Consider the following 27968-nt stretch of genomic DNA (forward strand, 5'->3'; position numbering starts at 1 on the left):
GTGGAGCCAGAGAGTATTGTGCTAAGCAAAACAAGGCAGTCAGAAAAAGACAAGTACCATATGATTTCGCTCACATGTGGAAGTTAAGAAACACAACAAATGAACATGGACTGGGGTGGAATAGAGAGGCCGACCAAGAAACAGACTTAACTACAGAGAACAAGCTGATGATGGCTCAAGGGGAAGTGGTGGTGGTGGGGGGGAATGGGTGTGAGATAGGTGATGGGCAATAAGGAAGGCACTTGTCAGTGATGAGCACCGGGGGGCGGGTATGGAAGCACTGAATCACTAAATTCTACACCTGAAACTAATGATTATACTGTACGTTAACTAACTGGAATTGAAATAAAAACTTGGAGAAAACAGCATGAGGAAATACTTAAGACTTAATGTTTTGGCTCAAGGGGAAAATCCCTCTCAGTGAAATGAAGTATTTAAGGAGTACACTGTCACTTTATATCAGATATTCGCTTGTGGTGGAGGACTCCCTTCTCCCTACCTAAGGGGAGTAAGTTAGAAGTTAGAAAAATAGAACATGGAGAGGCCTGGGTGGCTCAGTTGGTTGCGTGTCTGCCTTCAGCCCAGGGCATGATCCTGGAGTCCTGGGATCGAGTCCCACATGGGGCTCCTGCCATCAAGCCTACTTCTCCATCTGCCTGTGTCTCTGTGTCTCTCTGTCTCTGTGTGTGTCTCGTGAGTGAAGAAAGTGTTAAAGAAAAGAAAAATAGAATATGTTTGCACTTTAGAAACTAGGATAAAGAAGATGTGGTTTATGTATACAATGGAATATTACTCAGCCATTAGAAATGACAAATACCCACCATTTGCTTCAACGTGGATGGAACTGGAGGGTATTATGCTGAGTGAAATGAGTCAATCGGAGAAGGACAAACATTATGTGTTCTCATACATTTGGGGAATATAAATAATAGTGAAAGGAAATAGAAGGGAAGGGAGAAGAAATGGGTAGGAAATATCAGAAAGGGAGACAGAACATAAAGACTCCTAACTCTGGGAAACAGAACTAGGGGTGGTGGAAGGGGAGGAGGGCGGGGGGTGGGGGTGAATGGGTGACGGGCACTGAGGGGGGGCACTTGACGGGATGAGCACTGGGTGTTATTCTGTATGTTGGCAAATCGAACAGCAATAAAAAATAAATTTATTATAAGAAAAAAGAAACGAGGAAAACCATAAAACAAATAGAAGAGTGGCTCTAGTGGCCATAATTAACATTTTAAACATGCAGAGAAACGGGGGAAAGACAGTACTCTCCTCCAAAAGGGAGTATTTTTTGTGTTATTGTTCAGAGTGAGTCACGAAAGGAACTTCAGTCACTTAGAGAATATGTGTAACCGGTTTATTCCAAACTAATTCTCAGACAACTTCATTCTTATGACAGCGAGTGCTTGCAGTTGGAGATTTCATACGGTCATGCATGTAAGAAGGGCACCAGAAAAGACAAGGTGTCAGCATTTAATTGTTGACGCTTTTAGATGAGCATACAATCAACTTTCCACATACTTGCTGAATATTAAACTTGCAAAACAAAATTTTCTAGGTAATGAATCTCTCAAGACAGGTTCAAAATGTTTCTACCTTGGGTAGCTAAGTTCTTGTACAGGCAAAGGCAGTACTGTCAACGAATGCTCAGGGAAGGTGTCATTTAACAGTGGGCCGAGATCAATCAAATGATGTGTTAATTGTTTTGGTCGAAACGGCATATTGTCTCACAAGTGATATTTACACATCTTATTCAGGTGTCTTAATGACTCTTCGCAGTTTCATTTATTCTGGGGCACAAACTTAAGTTGCTTTTCATAAATTTTGTGATTTCCTGGAGTAGACGGTATTTCAAGTCTTCCTTTCATTACAATTGGCTCTGTAACTTAATGAGTATATACAAAAGGGTGTATACATTCTTTCCTCCCCCGCCTTCCGGAGGAGCACGGTAACCGTTTATAATTGTACTTTCTATCTTTGGGGACTGATAGAGATTCACTGAAGCAAACTTAAACGTGAATCACCTCTATTGCTAAAATTTAATTGACAGCGTTAGGGAGAAAAAAAGTCATCATTCCTACCAAAGGTCTGAACGTTTCCTGCCTATAACTTTGGAATTGCTGCTACTCACATAACTGTTTCACTCTCACTTGGGTTTACACAGAAAGAGGGCCTTGCACTTAAGCCAACGAATAACAAGATGTGATCATTTAAACTAGAATCGTTAAACCACAATCTTCATGTTACTTGGTTCAAGTCCTTTCTTCAAATGTCATCAAAGACACATTCCAGCAGAAAACGAAGAGACTCTCGAAGGAGTGCCACCTGTTGACGTTGCTATTAAATGAAACGAGAGAACATACGCCTTTAGTATTTATCAAAGGATTTTACATATAACTGCAAACAGACTATCTCAATGTTTAAATGTTTACTTACGTGTTCCATCACAAGTTGTTTTTGCCACATGGACATTTCTTTCCCAAGCGTGCTCTGCTCACCAGTAAGAAAATTGTCCTGATTGATGTCCAAGTCTCTCATGTCCTGAAACAGAAAACACAGTCCAGTTCCAAACCTCCATTTTCTTCTTACGTTCAAAACATGCAAAACTAAACTTCAAAAGCACTACTCTTTTAATATGGCAGTGATGACCAATATTTATTCGAATGAAAAAATCTAAATCACACATGTAGACAAGAACCTTCACTAAGAATAATTTAAATATTAGATTTGAGTTAAATGCTATTGTTATTTTAAGTAAGCCCCACGCCCAGCGTGGAGCTCGACACGGGTCTCCAACTCACAATGCTGAGATCAAGACCTGAGTGAGATCAAGAGTTGGATGTTTAACCAACTGAGCCACCCGGGTGCCCCAAAACATTATTATTTTAGGAGACACAGCTCTACCACACTTTGCTCAAAGCAAGGGGTCAATGTCAGGCACTTAGGGTCAAGGTCAAAATGGACCCCAAAATAGGAGAAGTCTGGGAGTCCATGTGAACCAATGCTATAATTTGGAAATCCAGTAATCAGCTTTCTAACACCAGGTAAGAGCGCATTTATTATCAGTAGTAGTCAAGGGAGCATGATTTCCTTGGAGGGAGTAAAATGGTCCACGATGTCACCTCTTCAAGTTATGAAAAACACAACCTACATTTTAAATGTTGCCATTCATTCCACAAGTGGCGAAATAGCGCATACCATGTAAAAAGTATGGAATTGAGTACTGTGGAGGAAATTAAGAGTGAACATGCTATCCCTTCCACACTCCAGAGCCAGGAGCAAACAGAAAGGATACAAAAATTTTATGATCCCAGGGATCCCTGGGTGGCGCAGCGGTTTGGCGCCTGCCTTTGGCCCAGGGCGCGATCCTGGAGACCCGGGATCGAATCCCACGTCGTGCTCCCGGTGCATGGAGCCTGCTTCTGCCTCTCTCTCTCTCTCTCTCTCTGTGTGTGTGTGTGACTATCATAAATAAATAAAAATTAAAAAAAAATTTATGATCCTTATAGAAGCAAAACCTGTTGGGTCTATGCAGCAGCAGAAGGGGATTAATGCCGACTTAGCTGGCAAGAGAAGATTTCAATAGGCGAAGAGAGAGAAGTTAAAAACATTCCAGGCGAAGGACATGAGCAAGGTGTAGAAGTAAGAGTTAAGACAAGGCATTAATCAGGACAGGTGGGAGGTAGCAAATAAAGCTAAAAAGGGCATCATGCTATGGTGAATCTTTGAATATCTAGGAGTTTACCAGGGGAAACCACGGACAGGCTTCCAGGAGGAACTGTGCCATGGGAAGATAATGTCGCAGCCCTGTGAAGGACGCAGAGATCAGATGAGAGTTTCATAGGGGAAGCAAAGGATGATGAGGTCCTCAACTAGGGCAACCGCAGTGGGAATCTGAAGGAAGCATTTAAAGTACCACGGCCGACGTCAGTACCGCACAGCCTACGAGTAACTGGAGGGGAAGGACAAGGAAATGCAGGAGGGGAGGAAAACACTAGATTTGCAACCCCAAGTGGTAACACTGGGCAAGAGCATTTAGAAGCATTAATTCCTGTTACTTGATGAAACCTCCATACCATCGATAAATGGACTTGGCAGAGCATTAGAGCAACATGCTCTCTCCTGGGAAACAAATGGAATATAACTATTTTGTGTATGTGTAACACTAAAATCCTTTAAAGGATACTTATTTTGAAATCATAGGACTAGTCTTTAAACATTCCAGTGAGTTTAGAAGACTGACATTTTACCACTAAATCTGAACGAGATTCTTTAAGAACAAACCGCATGATCACCTCAAAAGTTGCAGAGAAAGTATGTCACAAAATCCGACACACTTTCATGATAAAAACTCTCCAGAAACTAGGGACAGAAGCAAAGTATCTCAATATCATAAAGGACACAGATGACAAGTCCACAGCTAGCATATTCAATGGGAAACACAGGAAGCGCTTCCTCTAAGATCAAGAGGAAGGAGACAAGGTTGCCCAGTCTCACTACTCCTACTCAACATAGCACCAGAAGATCTAGCCAGAACAATTCAGCAATAAAAGGAAATAGAAGACATCCAAACCAGAAAGGGAGAAGCAAAATTATCTCTGCTCACAGACACTAAGATCTCTTTTTTTTGTATTTTATTTTATTCTTTATTCATGAGAGAGAGAGACTGAGAGAGAGAGAGAGGCGGGCAGAGACATGGGCAGAGGGAGAAGCAGGCTCCCTGCAGGGAGCCTGCTGTAGGACTCGATCCCAGGACCCCAGGATCACGGCCTGAGCCGAAAGCAGCAGCTCAACCAATGAGCCTCCCTGGCGTCCCCATAGTGTGTTCTTATATGTGCAGAACCCCAAAGATTCCAACATGCAAAAGAAAGCAACGCAAAACAGGGCAGAAACCCTGTTAGAAGTAACAAATGGGGGTGCCTGTGTGGCTACATCTGTTAAGCATCTGCTGTCGGCTCAAGCCATGATCGCAGGACCTGGGATGGAGCCTCACAATGGCCTCCCTGCTCAGTGTGGAGTCTGCTTCTCCTTCTCCCTCTGCACCTCCCCCACACCTCGTTCTCTCTCTCCCCCCCCTCTCGTTCCCTCTCTGAAAAAAATAAGAATCTTTTAAAACTGACAATAATTAATGAAAACAGCAAAGTCGCAAGTCATAAAATCAATACACAAATGTCAGTTATATTTTTACATGCTGAATTACCCAAAAGTGAAATTAGGGAAACATCCCATTTACAACAGCGTCCAAAAAGAGTAACGTATACTTAGGAAAGCACCGTAACCGAGAAGGTGAAGGACTCGGAGGACGCTGAAAACTACAAAGCACTGGGGATCCCTGGGTGGCTCAGCGGTTTGGCACCTGCCTTTGGCCCAGGGCGCGATCCTGGAGTCCCGGGATCAAGTCCCACGTCGGGCTCCTGGCATGGAGTCTGCTTCTCTCTCCTCCTGTGTCTCTGCCTGACTCTCTCTCTCTCTCTTTCTCAATCTATCATAAGTAAATAAATAAATAAATCTTTAAAAAAAACTAGAAAGCACTGATGAAAGAAATGAAAGACGGTATACATACATGGAAAAATTATCCCATGCTCATAGACGGGAAGACTTGGTATTGCTCCAATGCCCATCCCGCCCAAATCAATCTACAGACTCCATGTTATCCCCGACAAAACCCCAATGCTATTCTTTCTACAGAAATGCTTCTACAAAGCAATCCTACAGATCACGTGGATCCACAAAAGTCCGTGAATAGCCAAGTGATTCCAAGAAATAGCACCACCACCACCACCACCAAGCTGGAGCCACAGAGGTCTGTGTCACTGAGGATAATTTGCTAATGTGAAAATGTGACTGGAGGTAATCTCAGTTCACAAGCTTATACTCTCACTCTGGCTTTCTTCATTCTCCTATACATCTGTGCTGTCTCTTGAAACTGTAAGTTGGCATATAAGGCCACTCTTAGTCACTCTAATCATTCTAAAAGCAAATGTGCCACAAGATACTTATAAAGTGCAACTGAAGGGCAGCCTGGATGGCTCAACGGTTTGGTGCTGCCTGTAGCCCAGGGTGTGATCCTGGGGACCCGGGGTCAAGTCCCACGTCGGTCTCCCTGCATGGAGCCTGCTTCTCCCTCTGCCTGTGTCTCTGCCTCTCTCTCTTTCTGTCTCTCATGAATAAATTAAGAGCCTACTTCGAAACGAAAGTAAAATAAAATGCAATTGAAAATAGAATTGGCTACTTGCTGTTTAAGAAACGTTGGCAGTACAAAGAAAAGTAAATGACGCTGAGAAATGATTTAGACTTCCTACGTTCAAATGATACATTCATCACTGCTCTCCTAAGGAAAACTGACTCAGGAACAAACAGCCATGATTAAACTGTTAGTAAAGGATCAGTCTCCTGCCAATTTCTTGGTAAAATTCCCAATCTACCATTCCTGGTTTTGAAAAATGAGTGAATCTGAAAAGTAAAAGTACATTTAGCATTTACGTTAAAATCAGAACAGTGAGTTCAAAATGGAAAATGCGTGATTAATTTTGATTGCCTAAGTAATTAAAGGCATGACCAAAATGTTTTTAACCTGCATTAAGAAAGAAAAACAGGGATTCCTGGGTGGCGCAGTGGTTTGGCGCCTGCCTTTGGCCCAGGGCGCGATCCTGGAGACCCAGGATTGAGTCCCACGTCGGGCTCCCGGTGCATGGAGCCTGCTTCTCCCTCCGCCTGTATCTCTGCCTCTCTCTCTGTGTGTGTGTGTGTGACTATCATAAATAAATAAAAATTTTAAAAAAAATTAAAAAAAATAAAAAGAAAGAAAGAAAAACAAGTTTTCTACTGCCATATCCATAGTCCATTTTATGAGACTGTATCGTGTTACCAAATTCGACAGATCTTTGAGAATTGCTCACTCAGCTCTTTAAATGCTCGCATTCTCTGGCTCTCAACAGTTTTGGAGTGTTGTAATAATTCCTGTTGCAGTCGGAATATATTCTACAGACGCAAAAGGGAAAAAAAAAGCTGCGATGACCACTTGTAAAATTTAACCATTCTAAAATTTAACAGCGACAAATCTAGATGAAACTTGAATAGTTTTTCAATGAGTATTTTTATTATCTTCTCTCTTATCACCTAGCTTACGGCCTTTGTGTTTACCAGGAATATACAAAAGCACCACAATCATCTTATCTGCCAGTCACTGAGGAGGAAATTTCCTTTCTTAACAATATTCAAAACATGTATCTTATGTTGATTTCAAAATCCACACGCAGGATCCTTGCGATAATCCTTCCGTGATCTTCCTATTCCCTCGCCAGTGATCTTGTTACATCCCTACTTAGCCATTCACTTTCGGAGTCACACCTTAGGTCTTGTCAGCCCGATAACTGAAACACCTGCATGATGTTAATAATATCAAAGACGTAGAGAGGAACCGTGTACAGATACTGTTCCGAACCATTTCGATAAGCTTATTGTAGAGGTGCTCATTTAAATCCAAACAAACAAGCAAAAACCCTGCCCCAGCTATAAGTACTCTTCTTAGACTCTCTTTCGTAGATGAGGAACCTGAGGCTCAGAGAAAGACAATTTGCCCCTGGGTTCAAAGCTAGAAACTAGAAAATCAGAACTGGGTCCCAAACCTTATCGTTCCACTGTCCAGGCTCGTGACCACTGTACTACACTGCTTGTCCATTTTCCCTATGTTCAACCTCTCTACCTCTCTGCGTGTGTGGCTCACTCCCTTTCATGCTACACACAGCTCAGTACCCTACCAGGATCCCACATCCACTGAAGGGAATGCTTTTCACCATCCCCTGTCTCCACTCCCTGGCCAGATTTTTCCTGCTTTCCAGCTAAATCCATGGTCAATGGTTAAACCTACACCTTTGCTTATATGCCTTGGCCCCTTCTCACTCTGTTGAGGTGCACGGCTAACCTCAGCTCAACCCTGGAAAATCCAACTCTGCAGCTGCTCAGACACACCCACAACCATGAGTACGACTACTCTCGTGTAAATTTGTGATTGTTATGACACCCACCCATGTTGGACCGGAATGTGGCCTGGCAGCCATCTCTCCCTTGTCCATTCACTGGCCCACCCTCAGGAAACAGTTCCAGGCCTTCTCCTCTGCCCTCAAAGAGCAACATCTCCACCACCATCCTTTTTCCTAAATGTGACACAGGCCAGTCCATTTAGGGTGAACCATGCCCTGAGCTCAGTGATTCGTTCAGGAATGAGCAATCGATTGAAACTAGATGATTGGGAGCAGTCCAGGGGACGTTCCTGCCAGACCTATGGGGAAAGCTTATGTCAGTTCACCTGGGGCTGGATCTGGGATTTAAGAGGCTATCATGCTGATCCCGTGGAGTGGGCCTCCTAGAGGACGGAGGCAGAGCCCGGATGGTACTGCCTCAGCAACCTTTCCCCAGCCTCATCCATCTACACCTGGTGCAAAACTCCCTTTGGCTTCTTCAGACAGACCAGGACATCCTTCTATGGTACTCTGGCAAGTGCCTGTCACTTGGAACTGCAGGAATCCCAACCGAGAGAGGAGGTAAAGACCAAGGGCTTCTGTGAGTAGGATGTGTGCCTGTACGCCCCTGCGTTTCTCCATCATCAGGGCCCAACCACATAGCCAGCAATGAATGGAAACAGGGCTCTGGCTCAAATCTACGGGTCTCAGGTGTGGCCGGGCTCAGCATTCCTGCTTGGCACTTGGTTACAATACATTCACTATAAAGCTGAGCCTGATACCAACAGCGAGTTTTTCTTCTTCTTCCTTGGTTTTCTGTATATCGATAGCCAACTCTTGAAACAAAGTTAGAAACTCCTGAGAGTATTCATGATGAAGCTCCTGCCTGTAAAACATAATAGAGTGTCATGACTTTATATGGCTAAGAAAAATGTCAACCCATTCAAAACCAAATTGACTGGACATAAATTATACTATAAAGCGAGAAGGGAATGATCACAGCTGGAATTTTCTGATGGAAAACAGCCAACTACAGGGGATGGCTTACCCTCATTGCTAACCGTGTATTTACTCTCACTCCTGACGGTCTAAGAGGGATGCTTGTCTTGTATGCCTTGGCTCTTGAAAGCAAAGGAAGATTTATGGCACTTAAATTTCCCAGAAAATGCATTTGGTCTACATGGAGTTTTGTTTCTATCGTTTCATTTCCATTCATTTGCTGAACAACCTATAGGTTGCGAAGTGACGAACAGATTCAATGAGGATATCCTATCCACCGATACCACTTCCCCACACAGTAACCTTTCACTTTTCCCCCACTGTGGCACAATAAAGATTTTGTATGAAAGAATAGCAAACCCAAGAGGGATCAATGTAAAAAAAATCATTAAAATATAAGATGAACCTTTTCTACATACTTGAATACAGTTAACTATCACAAGACATTGGCCTCTTACTCAGCTCCATGCTCCAAGAAAGAATACAAGTGCTTCTTATGCCAAGAAAGCTCAATTATAATTTGAAAGGAGAAAAAGGGGGTTATCTTTATGGACCTCTAGATAATACACCTCTTTCCAATTAAGGCTTTGCAACACGGAGCTAAAGGAACTATTTGCTTAGATAAAAAACGGAACCAAAAAAAAAAAAAACCAAACAAAAAAACAAACAGAAATGGAGCCAAACATATTTCTCCAGTAGAGACTCCAACAGATGGAGGAAAGCAGTATTGTTTTGAATTAATCTGTGATCACACAAATACTAAGAAATGACACACAGCGCCTGGCTCCAACACTGATACGTTTGCTCTTCCTGAGTTTTCCAGACACGCTCAATTTTCTGGTTAATGCTTTCGACAGAAGCTTTGGTTTCCATCATGACTCTTTTTCTATTTTCATCAAAGAGCTCTTTAATCTCACCTATGAGAAGCATAAATATAAGCATATATAAATTTCTTTTTATGGTGTTCAATTTACCAACATATAGAATAACACCCAGTGCTCATCCCATCAAGTGCCCCCCCTCAGTGCCCGTCACCCAGTCACCCCCACCCCCAGCCCACCTCCCCTTCTACCCCCCCCAGTTCGTTTCCCAGAGTTACGAGTCTCTCATGTTCTGTCTCCCTTTGTGACATTTCCCACTCATTTTTTCTCCTTTCCCCTGTATTCCCTTTCACTATTTTTTATATTCCCCAAATGAATGAGACCATATAATGTTTGTCCTTCTCCGATTGACTTATTTCACTCAGCATAATACCCTCCAGTTCTATCCACGTCGAAGCAAATGGTGGGTATTTGTCGTTTCTAATGGTGCCCATCGAAAGATGAATGGATAAAGAAGATGTGGTTTATGTATACAATGGAATATTACTCAGCATATATATTTATTAACATTTAACACTGAAAATTAGGGATCCCTGGGTGGCGCAGCAGTTTAGCGCCTGCCTTTGGCCCAGGGCGCGATCCTGGAGACCCGGGATCGAATCCCACGTCGGGCTCCCGGTGCATGGAGCCTGCTTCTCCCTCTGCCTGTGTCTCTGCCTCCCTCTCTCTGTGTGACTATCATAAATAAATAAAAATTAAAAAAAAAGATGGAGTTAAAAAAAACACTGAAAATTATTTTTTGGCAGCTTATTCAAAAACAACATAGGCAGTTTTGGTTCCGGAGCATTGGAAAGACAATTAGCATTTTGATAAAAGGCCTCACATCAGAAAGCAAGGTGATTTGCTTCTTTTTTTGTGTGAAACCTTTCAGTTACTAGTTTCTGAATCCTGATTTTTCTTTGTTGCCTGCACACAGCCCCCCCCTTTTTCAAACTTACACTGAAAGAAGGGCTAATAAAGAAAAGTGACTATCTCCCAAAATGTGTAAAACAAAAAGGGGGTCTCAATGACTGTCTTTGATTTTCTTGTGAAAAAACAGTGGTAGGGGCTAGTCTCTAAACACTTTATGAAATATCCTCCAAACGAAAGGACTCATTGAGATGGATTATTGTTAGAAGTAGATGTATAAAACACACCTTACCATTCTATTTTAAAAGCGTCCGAAAGGGAGGCACATAAATGAAAGGAGACGAAAGGGTTGTGCGTGCGTGCATGTGTGTTTTAATGTAGTCAACGAGGATTTTCAGTATACGTGAGTTAAAGAGAAAAGACTGTGGAGAGATTAAGGAAATAAAAGAACATATTCAAAATCACGTCCTAAAGATGTTTTTGAGTAAATAAATGGAGCTTTTCTTACACCATTTTTGAAAAGCAGCCTCGCAATATGTAAAATTTTTCACAGTTGGGAAACTGCTTTTGATTTTAAGTGACGGACCTGCCATCAGTAGCTATGTTCTGGGGATCATGGAAAGACGCACCGTTTTACACCTATTTTATACTCCCAGTTTGCCAGCATACTCACCAGTTCACGAGGCAGCTCACAGGCCGAGAACCCTGACAGCCACCCAATAGAGCAAAGCTTTCAAATACACACCTGCTTGTACAACTGATCCCCATAGAGGACTCAAATATTGACTCGCACTCCTTGCTAAGAGTCTTATCCTGTAACCCCGTTAATGGATAAGGGACATCTGACAGAACAACCAAAAACTTTTAGGTTTATTGGTGCTGATCAGACTTTGCCAGCATGCTAGCACAGGGGTCTTTAGGTTTCCACTGCATGGTTTATTAGCGTAAACATCACGACAAAGCCTGAGTTGGCAGGCTTCAATTCAAACGTCTGCACCAAAGAATGGAAATAGAAAAGTCGAGGAAAGAAAGTACAATGAGAAAATTAAAAATGGTTTATTAAAACCTGATGTATCATTTACCCCGGGACACGAAGTAGGAGAGAGATTATTTCACGCACATTCTTCCGATATCCCCCACAGGCCATCAAATGTACCCACGTACAAAGCAAAAGCATCACTCTTACCTCACCACTGACAGCCCCGTTCTCGGCACGTGCACTATCAGAAGGGAAACTAAGGACATGCATGAAGCCCAATCACCCTAAGGACTTAAGGAACACCCTGTGTCTGGGAGCAAGGCATTAGATGACAGTGTCGCCATCCATTGATAAACATTTCTTGTTAACATGGGTTATATGGCTCAAAACAATGCACTTTCACCGAAACGGCTCCTGAATCATACCTTCAAATCTTTCCATCATGTCCTGTAATTCATTCCTGTAAAGAAATGGCACGAGGTGTTTAATTCAGGGGATCTGAAACCAGCGCGCTTGTTTTGGATGAAATAGCTTTCAGTCCAGGTGTTTACATGCAATACCTGTTACCTGAACCAACCCTTTATTTGTGTTAGTACCTTACGGGTTGGTCAGGTCAAAATTGCTGTTTTTAAATATTTTATTTATTCATTCACGAGAGAGACAGAGAGAGAGGGAGGGAGGAGGGCACAGAGACATAGGCAGAGGGAGAAGCAGGTTCCATGCAGGGAGCCTGGCATGGGATTCGATCCAGGGTCTCCAGGATCACGGCCTGGACTGAAGGCAGCCCGAAAACACTGAGCCACCCAGGCTGTCCCAAAATTACTTTAAGCACGTTACCACACATCCTCCAGAAAGGTTCCTGCAGGACGACTTCCTTCCCCGTCGTGCTCAGTGACCGGATTGTTTCCTGTGTTGAAATAAAAGTGGAAAACATTCTTAAGGGAAGGGTGGCCTTTCGATCAGTTTTCGAGGGGGCAATATCGTCACCGCGCGGGCTGCGAGGCCTCTGGCAAACCAACAGCCTTTCAAGGCAGAGCTAGGAAAGGCTGCGTGTCTGTGCAAGGGCGGAGGAAAGGAGATCGGGGCCCAGGACCACGCGGCGGCGAAGGCGTTCCCGGCCTTTGGCGCGCTTAAACGCCAGAGAGCAGCACCCGGCACGTGGGAGGTATCTGGGAAAGAAGGCCTGCAGGGCGCGGGGTGGGGTCGGGGCGGGGGTCGGGGGGGTCGGGGGGGGGGGCGGCGCGGCAGAAGAGCTGCGTGCGATCTCCGCGTCCGGAATCCTGGTTTGGGACGGGAGGATCCAGTGGGCAACCTGCGGCAGGTGAAACTGCGCTGGCGCGCACACACACACACGTGCGGGGGCGCGCACGCTGGAGGACTGTACTGTTGACCACGCGGAGGACTCGGAGGCAGAGACCTGCCCCGCGTGCGGTCATCTCCGAGCGAGCGCTGTGTCCGCAAAGGTGTGGGGCAGACGGTACCTTCCGCAGCAGCAGCCTCTGGCCCACTGAGCTCTCTGCTCCCTCCTCCGCCCGAATCACAGGCTGCCGTTCTCTGAGGCTCCGCAGGGGCTTTCCTCCCCAGGCGCTTCCTGCCGGCCAGAGGCATCCGCAGAGGTGTCTGTCCTCCGAGGTGTCTGTGTGTCCTCCGAGTTGTCCCGCACCTTGTGAGCCCGAGCACGCGACCGAGAAACGGGGACACGGTCAGCGAGCGTCGGCAGGCAGGGGGCCTCTGCACAGACCAGGCTGCGCGTGTCCTCGTGTGTCTGGCCGGGCCAGGAGGGAGCAAGGAGGATGCGGCCGGCGCAGCCCTGCCCCCCCCCCCGCCCCCCCCCCCCCCCCGCCCGGGACGGCGACCCGGGGCACGACAGCTGCCCCGGGCCATCTGCGTGCCGGGCACCTTCCGCCACACTCTTGCGCCTACGTTGGGACAGAGGCCGGCCCGGCCCCCGAGGTCCCTCCCCGCAGGGCTGTGCCGGCCTGGGGACCCGACCGTGGCCGGGCCGAAACCCCGCGTCCCCTCGGGATGCACGGGGAATAAGCCGTTCTGCACCCGTCGGCGGACAGTCAGGTGGACCCCTCCATCTGGCCCCCCAGGACGAGCCGTGGCCCCGCCCCCGGGGGCCAAGATGTCGGGCCGGGCGGTGTGGCCGGAGGGCCAGGCGCAGACGGCCCCTCCTCACCAGGTGTCACCCTCCCGGGCCATGAGGGCCGTCGCTCCCGCTCCCCGCTCCCCGCTCCGCTCCCCGCCCTGCCAGCTCTGCGCTCAGGGGCCTGGTCGTATCCCGTCGGAGCCCCCGGAGGACCCCGTGAGGACGTCACCTCAGAGGTCAGCCCCGCCGCCCCCGTGGCCGCCCCACGCCCTGGTCCCGGACGTTCCAGGATACCTCCCCCCCCCCCACGGCCACCCAGTGCCACCGGGTCCGCCTGCCTGCCTGGCTGGGCCTCCCAGGGGGTCGCTATGCCCGACCCCCGGCCCGGCCCCCGTTTGTCTTGACCCTTCCTCTGTCCCGCAGTGCCTATGCCCCAGCGCTAGCCCCAACCCCTCTGTCTTGCCCCTCGGTCCTGAGACCCTCCGTCCCTATGGCCCACCGCCGCCCCGCCCCACCCCCTGTCTCTGTCGGTCCTCCCTGCGTCCCTGCGTCCCTCCGCCCCACCCCACCCCCACCGCCACTGTCTTGTCCCTCCCTCCGCCCCATCCATCGCCATCGCCGACGCCATCGCCATCGCCATCGCCATCGCCATCCCCATCCCCCGCCTCTCTCAGGCCTCCGCGCGCACACAACGACCTCCACGGCAGGTCCTCCGCGACGACGCTCCTCTGAGGGCCTCGCGACTGACTGGGAGGAGCCAGTCAGCCTCGCCTGCCCTGCGCGGGAGCGTCGCTGAGCGGCTGGCCCAGTGCGCATGCGCATGCGCATGCGCACGCGGGGAGGCGGGACCTCGCCAGAGACACGCCCCTCGGGCCCCCTGCCCTCCAGGCGCCGGTGCCTGCCGGCCCTGAGGATCGAGGATCGAGGGTCGAGGGTCGAGGGTCGAGGGTCGAGGGTCGAGATTCGAGGGTCGAGGGTCGAGGGTCGAGGGTGGAGGGTGGAGGGAGGTCGAGGTACGGGGCTCACGTGGCGAGGGCCGAGGGTCTTGGGTCAGGACCCAGGGTGGAGCGTGGAGGGCCGCGAGCCGACGACGGTCGAGTGCTGAGGGCCGAGGGCTGAGCCCCGGGGCCCAGGCTGCGCGTTTCCGGTTCTGCAGCCCCAGGACGTTTCATCTTCCTGGGAAATCACTAAAGGGCACTGGGTTGTGGAGCAGGTGGCCGCTCAAGCCTCCACCTTGCTGACCTGAGGCGGAAGGCTTTTCGCAGGTCCTCGTCGGGCTCCTGGCGGGGCCCTTTCCACCCAGTGCCTCCGCCTCCCGGAGGAAGAGCCGTCTCCCCGAGGGCCCTGTGCAAACGACCCCCTCCGTCGTCTCGGCTCCGCTCTTGGTTGGGTTGGCGGTTGGTTGGTTGCCTTTGGTGCTGTTTCACAGACCCCTGCGCGTGTCCTTCACTGTGCTGGCCTCCCGCTGGGTTGCCTGGGTAGGGGGACTGAAGTCCTGTCAGCGTCCTGCCTGACGTGGGTGGTTGCGCCACGTCCTTTTCCACCCAGCTTTGTGTCCTAACAGGGTCTGCGCTATTCCGTGGAGCCCCAGGAGTAGGCCTGGAAGCGGTCCCCTTCCCCCTGGGAGCACACGCCCCCGGGGAACCGCTCCGTGGAAGCGATCCCCTTCCCCCTGGGAGCACACGCCCCCGGGGAACCGCTCCTCAATGCCTTCGCCCCACTGCTTCTCCGTCCACATGCCCTTATTTCCACTGCAGCGCCCTGGAGGGCAGCGATGCTACGAAGAATCTCACGTCTGCCGAACGTGCGATCACGCTCTGTGGTGTTTAAATGAGCCCGAGAGAAATACATAGAAATAAATGAGCCCAAGGCTTCAGAGGACTTGATGACCTGCTCACAGTCCTACCAGCAGTGCACAGGGGTTCCCCTTTCTCCACATCATGCCAACTCCTGTTATTCCCAGTTGTTTGCTTTTGGCTTTCGTTTTGTTGTTGCCTTGCGTTTCTCTGTTTGAAAACAGGCATCCTGGGATCCCTGGGTGGCGCAGCGGTTTGGCGCCTGCCTTTGGCCCAGGGCGCGATCCCGGAGACCCGGGATCGAGTCCCGCGTCGGGCTCCCGGTGCATGGAGCCTGCTTCTCCCTCTGCCTGTGTCTCTGCCTCTCTCTCTCTCTCTCTCTCTGTGATGACTATCATAAATAAATAATAATAATAATAATAAATTTTTAAAAAAAGAAAACAGGCATCCTACAGAGTGTGAAGTGCTTGCTGCTTGCGGTTCTGACTTTTCATTCCACTGGTGATTAGTCACGTAGACCATCTTTTCAAGTGCCTACGGGGACGGGGCCACGGGTACCCTTTCTCTGCACATATGTCCATTGAGGTGCTTTGCCAATTTTTAATGAGGTATTTTTCTTTTTGGGGTGCATGGTGGTTTTCTTTCTTTTCTTTCTTTTCTTTTCTTTTCTTTTCTTTTCTTTTCTTTTCTTTTCTTTCTTTCTTTCTTTTCTTTCTTTCTTTTTCTTTCTCTTTCTTTCTCTTTCTTTCTTTTTTTTTTCTCTGCACCGCGGGTGAGTTGTAGGGCCTCTTTACCGGTTCTGGATTTTAATCTCTTACCCGATCGATTGGTCATTTGCAACGATCTTTATCCATTCCTCGGGTCACCTGGATGGCCTGTTGATAATGTCCTTTCATGCGCAAAGCGTCTAAACTGTGACGTTTCCAATTTACCCAGGTGCTTCCAGGCCTCCTCCTGGGCCTTTTAGGACGAAGCCGCCTGTACTCCAAGGTCATAAATGTTTCCTCAAAATTGACTCAAGGGCTTACTTTGTATCTTTTAGTCTTTGCTCACGTGAAATTGGTTTTTGTGCTTGCTGTCCGGTCGTGGTCTAATTGCTTCTGTCCCCCCATGGGAAAAAAATAATCACCGTACCGTCCCCATTTTTCTGAAGGGTGCACGCTTTCGCCACTATCAGCTGTGCCCGGTCACATGTCAGGGTCCGCTATGTCCCCGATTCTGGTTCTCTGTCCCGTCCCACCGCTCATTTCGTTTATCCTGTGCCAAAAGCCACAGCCTGTGGTAGAATGAAGATTCCTAAGTCGGGGCCGCCGGGGCAGCTCAGCGGTTTAGCGCCCCCCTCAGCCCCGGGCGTCACCCTAGAGACCCGGGATGGAGTCCCACGCAGGGCTCCCTGCCTGGAGCCTGCTTCTCCAACTCCGCCTGTGTCTCTGCCTCGCTTTCTCTCTGCGTCTCCCAGGAAGAAATTAATAAATAGAAATCTTTAAAGAGTAAAAACAAAGATTCTAAGTCAGGCCTAACTCTGAGTCCTCCGGTATTAAGCTTACGCTCTGATGACTCAGATCCTTCCGTGATTCCCGACAGCCTCCACACGAGGGTCGACCCTACATACGAAGACCCTTAGCACCTCTCTCCTTTGACTCCCCCTTTATCCTCCCCATCCTGAGCTCCTTGCCACTCCCCGAAGCACACCGTGGCTGTTGCCTGCCACCGGGCCCTTGAACGAGCTCAACCAACTTCTCTGCCGAGAGACCCTTGGTTGACACTCCTTCCTTTGCCTGTCGCTGGGACTTGAGCCGCCTCGCTCCTCTCACTGCACTGTAATCCAGTCCTCCGTGTGCTAACGGGACCGTATTCCCGTGCCTCACTTTGACCATGCGGGAAGCCTCTATCATTCTACCAAGCAGGTTTGGAACTCACAATTCGTATTGGTCACTGTTTGCCCACGAATACAGACAACATTTCAGCGAGCTATGCTGTCCTAGGGATACATACCCGTCACTCATTGGATGATCTTAATAACCCTCTGGAAGGGGAATCGGTTCAAGGCCCGTTTATAAGTTAAGAGGACCATGGTCAGAGACTACAGATGCTAACCCAAGTTTGCAGAGCCGCACAGTGGAGCAGGGGCCAGACCTTTGGCATTGTTTTTTTTTTTTTTAAATAATAAATTTATTTTTCATCGGTGTTCAATTTGCCAACATACAGAATAGCACCCAGTGCTCATCCCGTCAAGTGCCCCCCTCAGTGCCCGTCGTCACCCATTCACCCCCACCCCCGCCCTCCTCCCCTTCCACCACCCCTTTGCCCACCCCTGGCCCTCGCCTCTTCACTGTTTTGTGTCCCTTTGCTGCTCTGGGGCTACAGCACATCTTCAGCTACAAGCCATCGTCCCTAGTAGTGCCTGCCTGTCCCGGTACTGCAGAAAATGGTTTGAAGGCTGTCACTGTGGAGGTGGAAGTCCTTTACAAAGTTCTTGTTTTCCACGTAAATTTCAAAACATGTCAATCAAGAAAGGTGCTGTCTTTGGCATTTTGGAGTGCACCTAAGCGTTATGAAACGACAAACCCATTGAAGAGTTCACGCAGACCAGACCAGATGACGGGAAGAAGGCTCTGTCCTCGGTAGAGCAAAGGCCAGTAGCTCAACAACGACTTTCGGGTTCCAAATTGTCAGGGACATTCTGATTCCCTGTGGCTGGCACCGGGACAGGAATCGCGATTTGTCAGAAGCTCCCACTGGGGATTTGGATGGTCAATACAGACACATGTAAGTGCTGTGGCAGGTCCTGGACCTCCCCCGAGAACTCCTTCCCTCACCCTTTCATCCTTACTAACAGAACCCTGACCCCATTGCACAGAGAGGTGAGCGCGTGGCCCAGTCCAGCCCCTGGGCTGGCCGTGATTCGTGTCCCAGATGACGCCAGTGGCATTCCTAGGAAAGCTCCTGGAACTGGAAAGACGCAGCTGGCATTCCCCTTTGATCTTTCCCACTTGCTCCTGCCAGTGATACAGACGCAGTGCCCGTGGCCCTAGAGACAAAAGCCACATCTAAGGAGGGAGGTTGCGAGAAGAGAGGAGACCCTGGCTCCCCGAGCTGTAGTACCAGCCGCCGCCGCCGCCGCCGCCGCCGTGGATTATGTATTCCTGCCGGGTGTTGCCTGGAATAAACAAAGCCCCTGTTTGAGCCACTATTCAGCATGCAGGAAGATGCAACTCACGGTGACAGAGCAGCGCATACCTGAAGTTCATTTTTACCCAGCTTGTGTCAGGGGTGGTAGACTATTACCCTAACACCTAAACCCAAACGTGTACAGGGACTCAACTGGTTTATCTCAACTCGTTTATCTATTACTCTGGGCACATTACTAGGAAAGTGACTGGGTCCTCCTGGCAGGCACTATCCATGCACTTCCACAGGGACCCCGGCTGTCAGAAAGTCTGCCACATCCAACATGGGGCTTCCACGGGAGCCCCGGAGGTGGCCCCCTTGGCGGTTTGCTAGAAGGGGCAAAGAGCACAGAGGCGCACCAGGCACCAGGTGTTTACAAGTTAGGCCTGGCAGTGGCACGCATCATTCCCGCTTGCTTCCCATTGCCTAGATCTCAGGCACACGGTCACACGTAACAGCAAGGAAAGCCAGGGAATGATGCTTAGATGGGGCCCAGGAAGAAGGCGAGAGCAAGGATTTAGGTGGCGACCGGGAGGTCCCTGCAACCTGTGCCCTTCTGAAAGTAATGCAAAACTTGACTACGTTGGGTTTTCTTAAAGAGAAGCTCACAGAAATGTTCAAAGCATGAACTGACAGTCCGGCATGCCACTAAACGGGGCTGTCCCGCTCGGGGACTGTGAGACACGGAGCTGACTTCTTGACTTCTCTCTCGAAGCCTTGATCACTTTCGTACTACCTTAAAGGTATACCGACAGTATTTGTCTCGTGATACTTTGGATGCCGCTAAGTGAAATAATGCATAAAAGCTCGTACGGGCCCTCGGTAATATCCGGGAACCAGTCAAATATTAGTAACAGTATAGCAACATTAAGCTTTCTGATTCATTCTATCGTAATGGTGACCGTTGTCTCGCGTTTATTGTATTGCCGTTATTGCGGCCACTTTGTGAGCCACTGGGACACAATTTCCTGAATATCAAACATTGAATGCAAGCCGGTGCCTGCTACATATTTCAAAGCATAAAAACTAACATTTTCATCATCAGGGTTAACTGCAACATTTCGTTAACAAATGTGGATTTGGGACGGGAAATACGTATTTCAAGTACATGAATAAATTAGGGTGTGTCAGATACCACCAGGGCATATTTACCCTTTTTTTAAATTTATTTTTCCATGAGAGACAGAGAGAGAGAAAGAGGGAGAGAGAGAGAGAGAGAGAGAGAGAGAGGCAGAGACACAGGCAGAGGCAGAAGATGAGCACGTGGCTCAGTCCAGCCCATGGGCTGGCCATGATACGTGTCCCAGATGATACTGGTGGCATTGCTAGGAAAGCTTCTCGAACTGGAAAGACGCAGCTGGCACGGATGCAGCTGCATAGGCAGCTCCCCATGCAGGGAGCCCGATGTGGGACTTGATTTCGGGACTCCAGGATCACACTGTGAGCCGAAGGCAGGTGCTAAACCGCTGAGACACCCAGGGGATCCCGTGTTCTTACTGTTTAAGGCAGTATTTCTCCCAAAGAAGTCAGAGAAGATGACCACGGATGTGTGAATAAATGCAAAAAAAAAAAAAAAACCTGTATGCAGTCTCGTTGACCCCTCTTATCTCCTTTTTTTTCCCCTTCCACTCTCTCTGTTTTCCTTTGGCCTCCATAACTGCAACATCTCCCGTTATCTCCTTTCATTCTGGCGACTTCTTCTTAGCATTGCTAGCTCCTTCTCTTCAAATGAGCCCTCGCATGATGATATTCCTCAGGACTTGGTTTTACTTGATTCTTTTCTCAGTCGATACACTTTCCCTAAATGTTTCCACCTGTGTGGGTGATTTCAATGGCCGTTTACATCAGAGCTTCTCAAAGGGTGGTACATGGGATCACCGATATATCAGAATCCCTGAAAGGAGAGTGTTAAAGTTCAGATTCCTTGGATCTGTCCTAGGCCTGCCCAATCAACCATGTGGGTGAGCACTAGGAATCCGCATTTTCAGTAAATTCTCCAGGTTGCTCTCAAACTTGAAACCACGGAATTTGTGAAGGAGGACCTGACTGTCACAAACAGTGGCAGCTCAATATCTCCATCTGGTGGCTTCATAACACCATTGTCTTTGTTTTGCAAATGGCGTCCATGGATGTTAAGAAACTATTAAAAACCTGAAAAACAGGAAAGAAATTGGAACAGATGACTTTAGTGGAGCATCTGCCCCATGAATAAACCAAGATGAGGTATGGCGCCTCTTGAGTTAAACGCTTTGACTTTTCTAACACCCACCTAGAACTTGTCTGTTTTAACCTTGTAAGCAGGGCAGCCCCGGTGGCACAGTGGTTTGGCGCCGCCTGCAGCCTGGGGTGTGATCCTGGAGACCCGGGATTGAGTCCCACATAGGGCTCCCTGAATGGAGCTGGTTTCTCACTCTGCCTATGTCTATGCCTCTCTCTCTCTCCTCTCTCTCTCTCTCTCTCTCTCTCTGTGTGTGTGTGTGTGTGTGTGTGTGTGTGTCTCCCAGAAATAAATAAGTACAATTGTAAGGAGAAATCAAATTGATATATGTCAGAGGTCCTCTGCCTATACAAAAACACAGGTGGTGGATGACTCCTGTCTATAGAAGATTACATGTTTTGATTTCTTACAGCGGTGCCAAGAGGACTTCAGGAATTTTGAAGTTATCCTTCCAGAGGTTAGCTCATAAAGAACGTTCTACTTTCCAAAAATACCTTAATACAGAGCGCTCTTTGTTACCTTAAGTTCTCCTGTCAAGTCGTTCTTCTAATTATAAAAGCAATAAAGATAAAAATAGACCTGCCCTACGACCCAGCAATTGCACTGTTGGGGACTTGCCCCAAAGAGGCAGATGCAGTGAAACGCCGGGACACCTGCACCCCAATGTTTCTAGCCGCAATGTCCACAGGAGCCAAACTGTGGAAGGAGCCTCGGTGTCCATCGAAAGATGAATGGATAAAGAAGATGTGGCTTATGTATACAATGGAATATTCCTCAGCCATTAGAAACGACAAATCCCCACCATTTGCTTCAACGTGGATGGAACTGGAGGGTATTATGCTGAGTGAAATGAGTCAATCGGGGAAGGACAAACATTATATGGTTTCATTCAATTGGGGAATATAAATAATAGTGAAAGGGAATAGAAGGGAAGGGAGAAGAAATGGGTAGGAAATACCAGAAAGGGAGACAGCACATGAAGGCACCTAACTCTGGGAAACGAACTAGGGGTGGTGGAAGGGGAGGAGGGCGGGGGGTGGGGGTGAATGGGTGACGGGCACTGAGGGAGGCACTTGACGGGATGAGCACTGGGTGTTATTCTGCATGTTGGTAAATTGAACACCAATAAAAAATAAATTTATTATTTAAAAAAATAAACAAATTTATTATTAAAAAAATAAAAGCAATAAAGATTCATGATAGTTTTCACAAAGTATAAAATTTACAGAGGAAATGAAATTCATACTTCATTCCACTACTCAGATATACTATACAATTTGAAAGTGAGGGATACTATCTGCTTCCATCCTTCTCCATTCCTCTCTCTCACTCTCTCCCACCCCACCCCCCCGACCATATTATTTTCTTTGGACCTTTCACCTTTTGGTGCCTGCTTTGATTTGCTACCAGCTCTAGGCTTTTTTTTTTCCTTCTGTTTTTAATCACACATGTTACGTCTTTCATCTAAGATTTGGAAGCAAATCTTCAATATTTTATTCAGTCCAATCCTACTTCCATAGTGTCTACTTCAAGTTAACGGTCAAGGCTAAGCCAATGATTTATGTTGTACTTCTGATCCCCTCCCTCATAATGCTCAGCATTTCATTGGCTCCGGTAAGTACACCAATGTGTTGGGTGAGAGATGACTGATGATGACCATCTAGGGGGTAAGGATAGTCTCTTCAACAAGTGGCTCTGGGACAGCGGTATATCCACATACAAATGAACAAAGTTGGACACTCTAGTCACAGCATACACAGAACGCCTAAATGTGAGAGCTAAAATTATAAAACTCTTAGAATAAAACGTAGGAGTAAACCTCCATGACCTCGGACTTCTTAAACATTAGACCAAAAGCAACAAAAGAAAAAAAATGGGTAAATTGACGTTCACCAATATGAAAACAAGTTTTTGCATTAAAAGACACCATCTTTGGGCACCTTGGTGGCTCAGTCGGTTAGCATCTGCCTTCGGCTCAGGTTGTGGTCCCAGAGTCCTGGGATTGAGCGCCGCATCGGGCTCCCTGCTCAGCGGAGAGCCTGCTTCCTCTGCTGCTCCTCCCGCTTCTGTTCTCTCTCTCTCTTTCTCTCCCTCTCTCTCTCTCTCTCTTTTGCTCTGTCTCTCTCTCTCTCTCTCTCTCTCTCTCTCTCTCTCAAGTAATTTAGCAAAATCTTTTAAAAAGAACAAAGCATAAAAGACACTATCGAGAGAGAGAGAGAAAGGTATCCTACAAGACGGGAGAAAACATTGTCAAATCATATGTCTTTTTAAAAAAGATTTCATTTATTTATTCATGAGAATACACAGAGAGGAGAGAGAGAGGCAGAGACACAGGCAGAGGGAGAAGCAGGCTCCATGCAGGGAGCCTGATGTGGGACTCGATCCCGGGTCTCCAGGATCACGCCCTGGCCTGAGGTTGGCGCTAAACCGCTCAGCCACTCGGGCTGCCCATATGATTTTTTTAAAAAGTATTTTATGTATTTATTCATGAGAGTCACGGAGAGAGAGGGAGGCAGAGACACAGGCAGAGGGAGAAGCAGGCTCCGTGCAGGGATCCTGACGTGGGACTCGATCCCAGGACCCCAGGATCACGCCTGGCAGGCACCAAACCGCTGAGCCACCCAGGGTTCCCCCTGCAAATCATATGTCTAGGGAGAATCTAGCCACCAGAGTATAGAAAGAACCCTTACAACTCCAACCAAATGACCTAACAAATAAAGATGGGAGAGGGATCTGAATACGTATTTCCCCAAGGAAGATAAACAAATGGCCAAAACTCACATGATAATATGCTCAACATTATTAGTCATTAGGAATTGCAAACAAAAGCCTAACAATAGCTGTTAACGCCCCTAGAATGTCTAACATTAAGGGGAAAGAGTGGAAAATAAACAAACTGCTATTGAGAATGTGGGGAAGCTGGAAGCCTTATACACTGCTGGTGGGAATTTTAAACGGTATAGATACTGTTGAAAACAGCTTGGTGGTTCAAGCGTAAGGTAGACTATCCATACAACCAAATATTATGCAGACAGTAAAAGGAATGTTGCAATGCAGATGAACTTTAGAATCATTATTCTAGGGAGGCATGGGTGGATCACTGGTTGAGCGTCATCAACCTTCAACTCAGGGCGTGATCCTGGGGTCCAGGGTTCGAGTCCCGCATTGGGCTCCCCGTGGGGTGCCTGCTTCTCCCTCTGCCTCTCTCTAATAGATAGAATCCTTAAAAAATAATAAAAATAATAAGATCGTTATTCTGCACACAATAAGCCAGACACAAAAGGTTATGTATTGTGTGATTCCATTCCTACGAATATTCAACGTAAGCCAGCCCATAAAAACAGAAAGTAGATTTGTGGTTGCCAGGGTTTGGGGGCAGGTGGGAGTGAGGAGTGACTGGGTATAAGACTTCCTTTACAACTCATGAAAACGTTTTGTTAAGAAGGTAGAGGTGACGGTTTCACAACCCTGCGGATTTACTTAATGCCACTGAGTGGTACACTTTAGCATGTTATGTGAACTTCTTTTATAAAAACGATTTTATTTACTTATTCATGAGAGACACAGAGGGAGGGAGAGAGGCAGAGACATAAGCAGAGGGAGAAGGAGGCTCCCTGCAAGTAGGCTGATGTGGGACTCGATTCCGGGACCAGGATCATGCCCCGAGCCGAAGGCAGACGCTCAGGCGCTTAGCCACCCAGGCGTCCCTGTTATGTGAATTTTAATTCAATAAAAAACAATTTTTTTTAATAAAACAAGAAGAAATCAGAGAGGGAGACAAACCATAGGAGACTCTTAATCATAGGAAACAAACTGAGGGTTGCTGAAGGGAAGGGGCTGGAGGAACGGGGTACCTCGGGGATGGGCATTAAGGAGCGCACATGATGTAATGAGCACTGTGTGTCATATGAGATGTATGAATCACCAATGTCTATTTCTGAAACCAATGATACATTATATGTCAATTAATTGAGTTTACATAAAATTTAGAAATAAAGATAATGCTTCCTAAACCATGGTAATCAAATGTTGAAGTATTTGGGGGAGAAAAAACCTGGGCAGTCCCACTTTTATGTATTCTTTTAAAAATAATATTAAGATCATTATTGCTTACATGTAAATATGCTCCATGAAATAAAATTACTACTCTTTGAATATAAACAAAAGTATTAAAAGTATGGCATTGCTTTTCATCTCTGCCAATCTATTTAATACCTACCGGAAGAGGAAAGACCTGGATTTTCTTTTTTTTTATTATTATTATTTATAAATTTATTTTTTATTGGTGTTCAATTTGCCAACGTATAGAATAACACCCAGTGCTCATCCCATCAACTGCCCCCCCTCAGTGCCTGTCACCCAGTCACCACCACCCCCTTCCCACCTCCCCTTCCACCACCCCTAGTTCGTTTCCCAGAGTTAGGATTTTCATACCTGCCTCTTCACTTCACCTCTTACAATCCGTTGTTTCAATGGAAAGGCAACCGGGCAATCCAGATTCACTGATACTGAGTAGGGAGAGAAAGATCCCACTGGCCATCCAGAAGGTTCTCAGGGACCACCACCCCCCCACCCCCCACACCCCGCCAGGTCTTCCAGAATGATCACCGGGCACTGCTGAAGTCTACTGTTCTTTCCTGAAGTTTCAACTAACCCTTTAAGAGCAGAGGCACTAGGAGCTGATTTGACAAAAATGGAGACCAGGGAACAGAGGTGTTAGGGCACAATGTGCAAGTCACAGAACTGAGGAGAGGCAGAGCTGAGACTCAGGCCTGCATTGGTCTTTCAGAAAGCATCTCTGATTTGAAAAGATTGGCCATGGGTGCTTCCCACTATTTTCCCTCCCCTAAAACTACATAGGCTACATACATGGAGGCTCTTGGTATGCCTCTTCCTCTCCTCTTCACCAAGAACCTTTCGAAAGCCTTCATTCAGGTGGCACACAGTTCTATGTAAAAGTCCAGCTTGCCCTGCTCTCCTGGATTGCACGTAGAGCGAGAGGGCTTTGTCTGGCTCTGGAATCTGGGGTCCGAGGGCTGTGCTGGGTCTGTCTGGAACCGTCACCTTGTGAGGGCTGATTTGGGGCATCACTTGCCAAATCAGCGCTCGGTGACATCGTGTCAGTGGTTTGAATTCGGCCATAATGGTAGTACTTACAACATGGAAGTAGGAAAACCCTGGAAATAGGAACTGCACTCCCCCTCCCGAAAACCTGTTCCCAGCACATCACACTTCCCAGGACTGGCCACAGAAGAATTGCCTGCAGCTCATTAACAGGAAACAGGAGCTACGTCACAGGGCAGCTCTGTCCCCTAATGTAGATGACTATGAGAGAGGAAGTGTGCGCTGTGTGCCCTTCTGAGAGGAGCCCTACCTCTGAGCACAACCTTCATTGGCAGTGTGGTCGCGGCAATACAAGCTGAGCGCACATCCCAAATGTGAGAGGCTCATCTCTATCTCCCCATTGTCCTCCATCAGGGCCTTTTTTTTTAAAAAAAAAAAGATTTTTTAAAATTTATTTATTCACAATAGACATAGAGAGAGAGAGAGGCAGAGACACAGGCAGAGGGAGAAGCAGGCTCCATGCCAGGAGCCCAACGTGGGACTCGATCCCAGGACTCCAGGATCTCACCCTGGGCCAAAAGCAGGCGCCAAAGCACTGAGCCACCCAGGGATCCCCAGGGCCTTTTTTTCCCCCCAGGGGCCCTTTTTTTTTAGGGACTCATCTCTCTTCTCAGGAACCACTGGTGTCCTGAAAACCTTGTCAGTACGCGTTGTCCAAGGGTGCACTGAGGGTCATTTGGTCTTGTTTGCCCGAGTTTCTAGTTAAGGCAAACGGGACCTCTGACATCCAGGTCCTTTATCCTGACACATCTTCTCCTCTTGGGTCATTTTTAATTGACTGAGAGTCCTTGAATCCCATCCACACAAATACACCCAGCCTCATGTGTCTTGGCAGGTTGAAAGGAAGTCCTTAACGGAACCTGAATCCTGTGTGTGTGTGTGTGTGTGTGTGTGTGTGTGTGTGTGTGTGTGAAGGGAAGACAGAAGCTGTTATCTTTCCACTTTATTTCTTCCATAACCCATTTTGCAAAAACTCCCCTGCCCTCAATGCCTTTTCTGAGACCATCGGGTATTGTCTTCAATGTTTCATTCATTCATTCACTCACTCATTCATTCATTCACTGGATTGGTCAGGGTGTAATTAACTGAGACCACAATCAGCGCTCTGCATCTGAGGAGGTATTAGTACTTCCTGGTTTCCATAGAAAGCGAACATCAGGAAGACCGTTTTTGATGACATTCTAGTTGCCATGACAACTGGGGTAAGCCATTCTTTCCTGGAGACAGAAGAAACATTTAACAAGGATATTTACAGACTGGAGAGATGGAGTAACTGTAGAAACATCGGACTAGTCGGTGTCTGCTATCAATGTGAGTCGTGTGTGTGTTTGTGTGTTGCCAGTGTGTGGGTTTTAGTTGGTCATTAAGAGCTCTAATCCCTCCTGTTTTATCGGGGGGGGGTGGCAGCTTCTCTTGGGGCAGGGGGGCTTAGGTGACTGAATAACTCTGTCACACCAGGGCCCCTTTCTGCTGTCCTAAGGTGACACCATTGCCCGAGGGCATTGTTACCTGACTTCTTGAAAGCAGAGATCCCCAAATATTCCTCATCATGTACCTCTGCTTGATGATTGTCCCATGAACCCTTAAAGATGTAAGTTGACTCACTTACACTGACTTATAGTCAAGTTATTATGTGTGTGAAATGAGAGAGCAAAAGAAGTCAGCAAATGAGGCAAATGGGTAGGATTGGAAGATCTAATGTGACTCTGTGTACCCCGGGGGATGATATTGTGCTCAATCTGAGTAGCCAACACACACATGAACTAAGAAACATCTCTAACAGACAAAGTCGGAGCCCACGCTCTGACGTATCCTCCTCAGAGGTCAGGGCTTTTCAGAACCACCATATTGTCCCTTGGGTTCTCCGGAACTACAAGTGCCCACTCTTCCTGTCATGG

At 47.6% G+C, this 27968-nt stretch overlaps 1 protein-coding gene across 1 annotated transcript in view; it reads left to right on the forward strand.

The window, feature by feature from the left end:
• The window catches only part of LOC129518141 (PWWP domain-containing DNA repair factor 3A-like), a 60746-nt gene that overhangs the window by 24845 nt on the left and 7933 nt on the right, over nucleotides 1–27968 (forward strand). The window contains exons 5-8 of the mRNA XM_055338148.1: nucleotides 13603–13977; nucleotides 14081–14183; nucleotides 14239–14569; nucleotides 14650–14774. Coding sequence (XP_055194123.1) covers nucleotides 13603–13977; nucleotides 14081–14183; nucleotides 14239–14569; nucleotides 14650–14774 — 934 coding nt within the window. The remainder of the gene's footprint in view (nucleotides 1–13602; nucleotides 13978–14080; nucleotides 14184–14238; nucleotides 14570–14649; nucleotides 14775–27968) is intronic.

Source organism: Nyctereutes procyonoides, unplaced genomic scaffold, assembly GCF_905146905.1.
Source record: "Nyctereutes procyonoides isolate TBG_1078 unplaced genomic scaffold, NYPRO_anot_genome, whole genome shotgun sequence".
Lineage (NCBI taxonomy): Eukaryota > Metazoa > Chordata > Mammalia > Carnivora > Canidae > Nyctereutes > Nyctereutes procyonoides.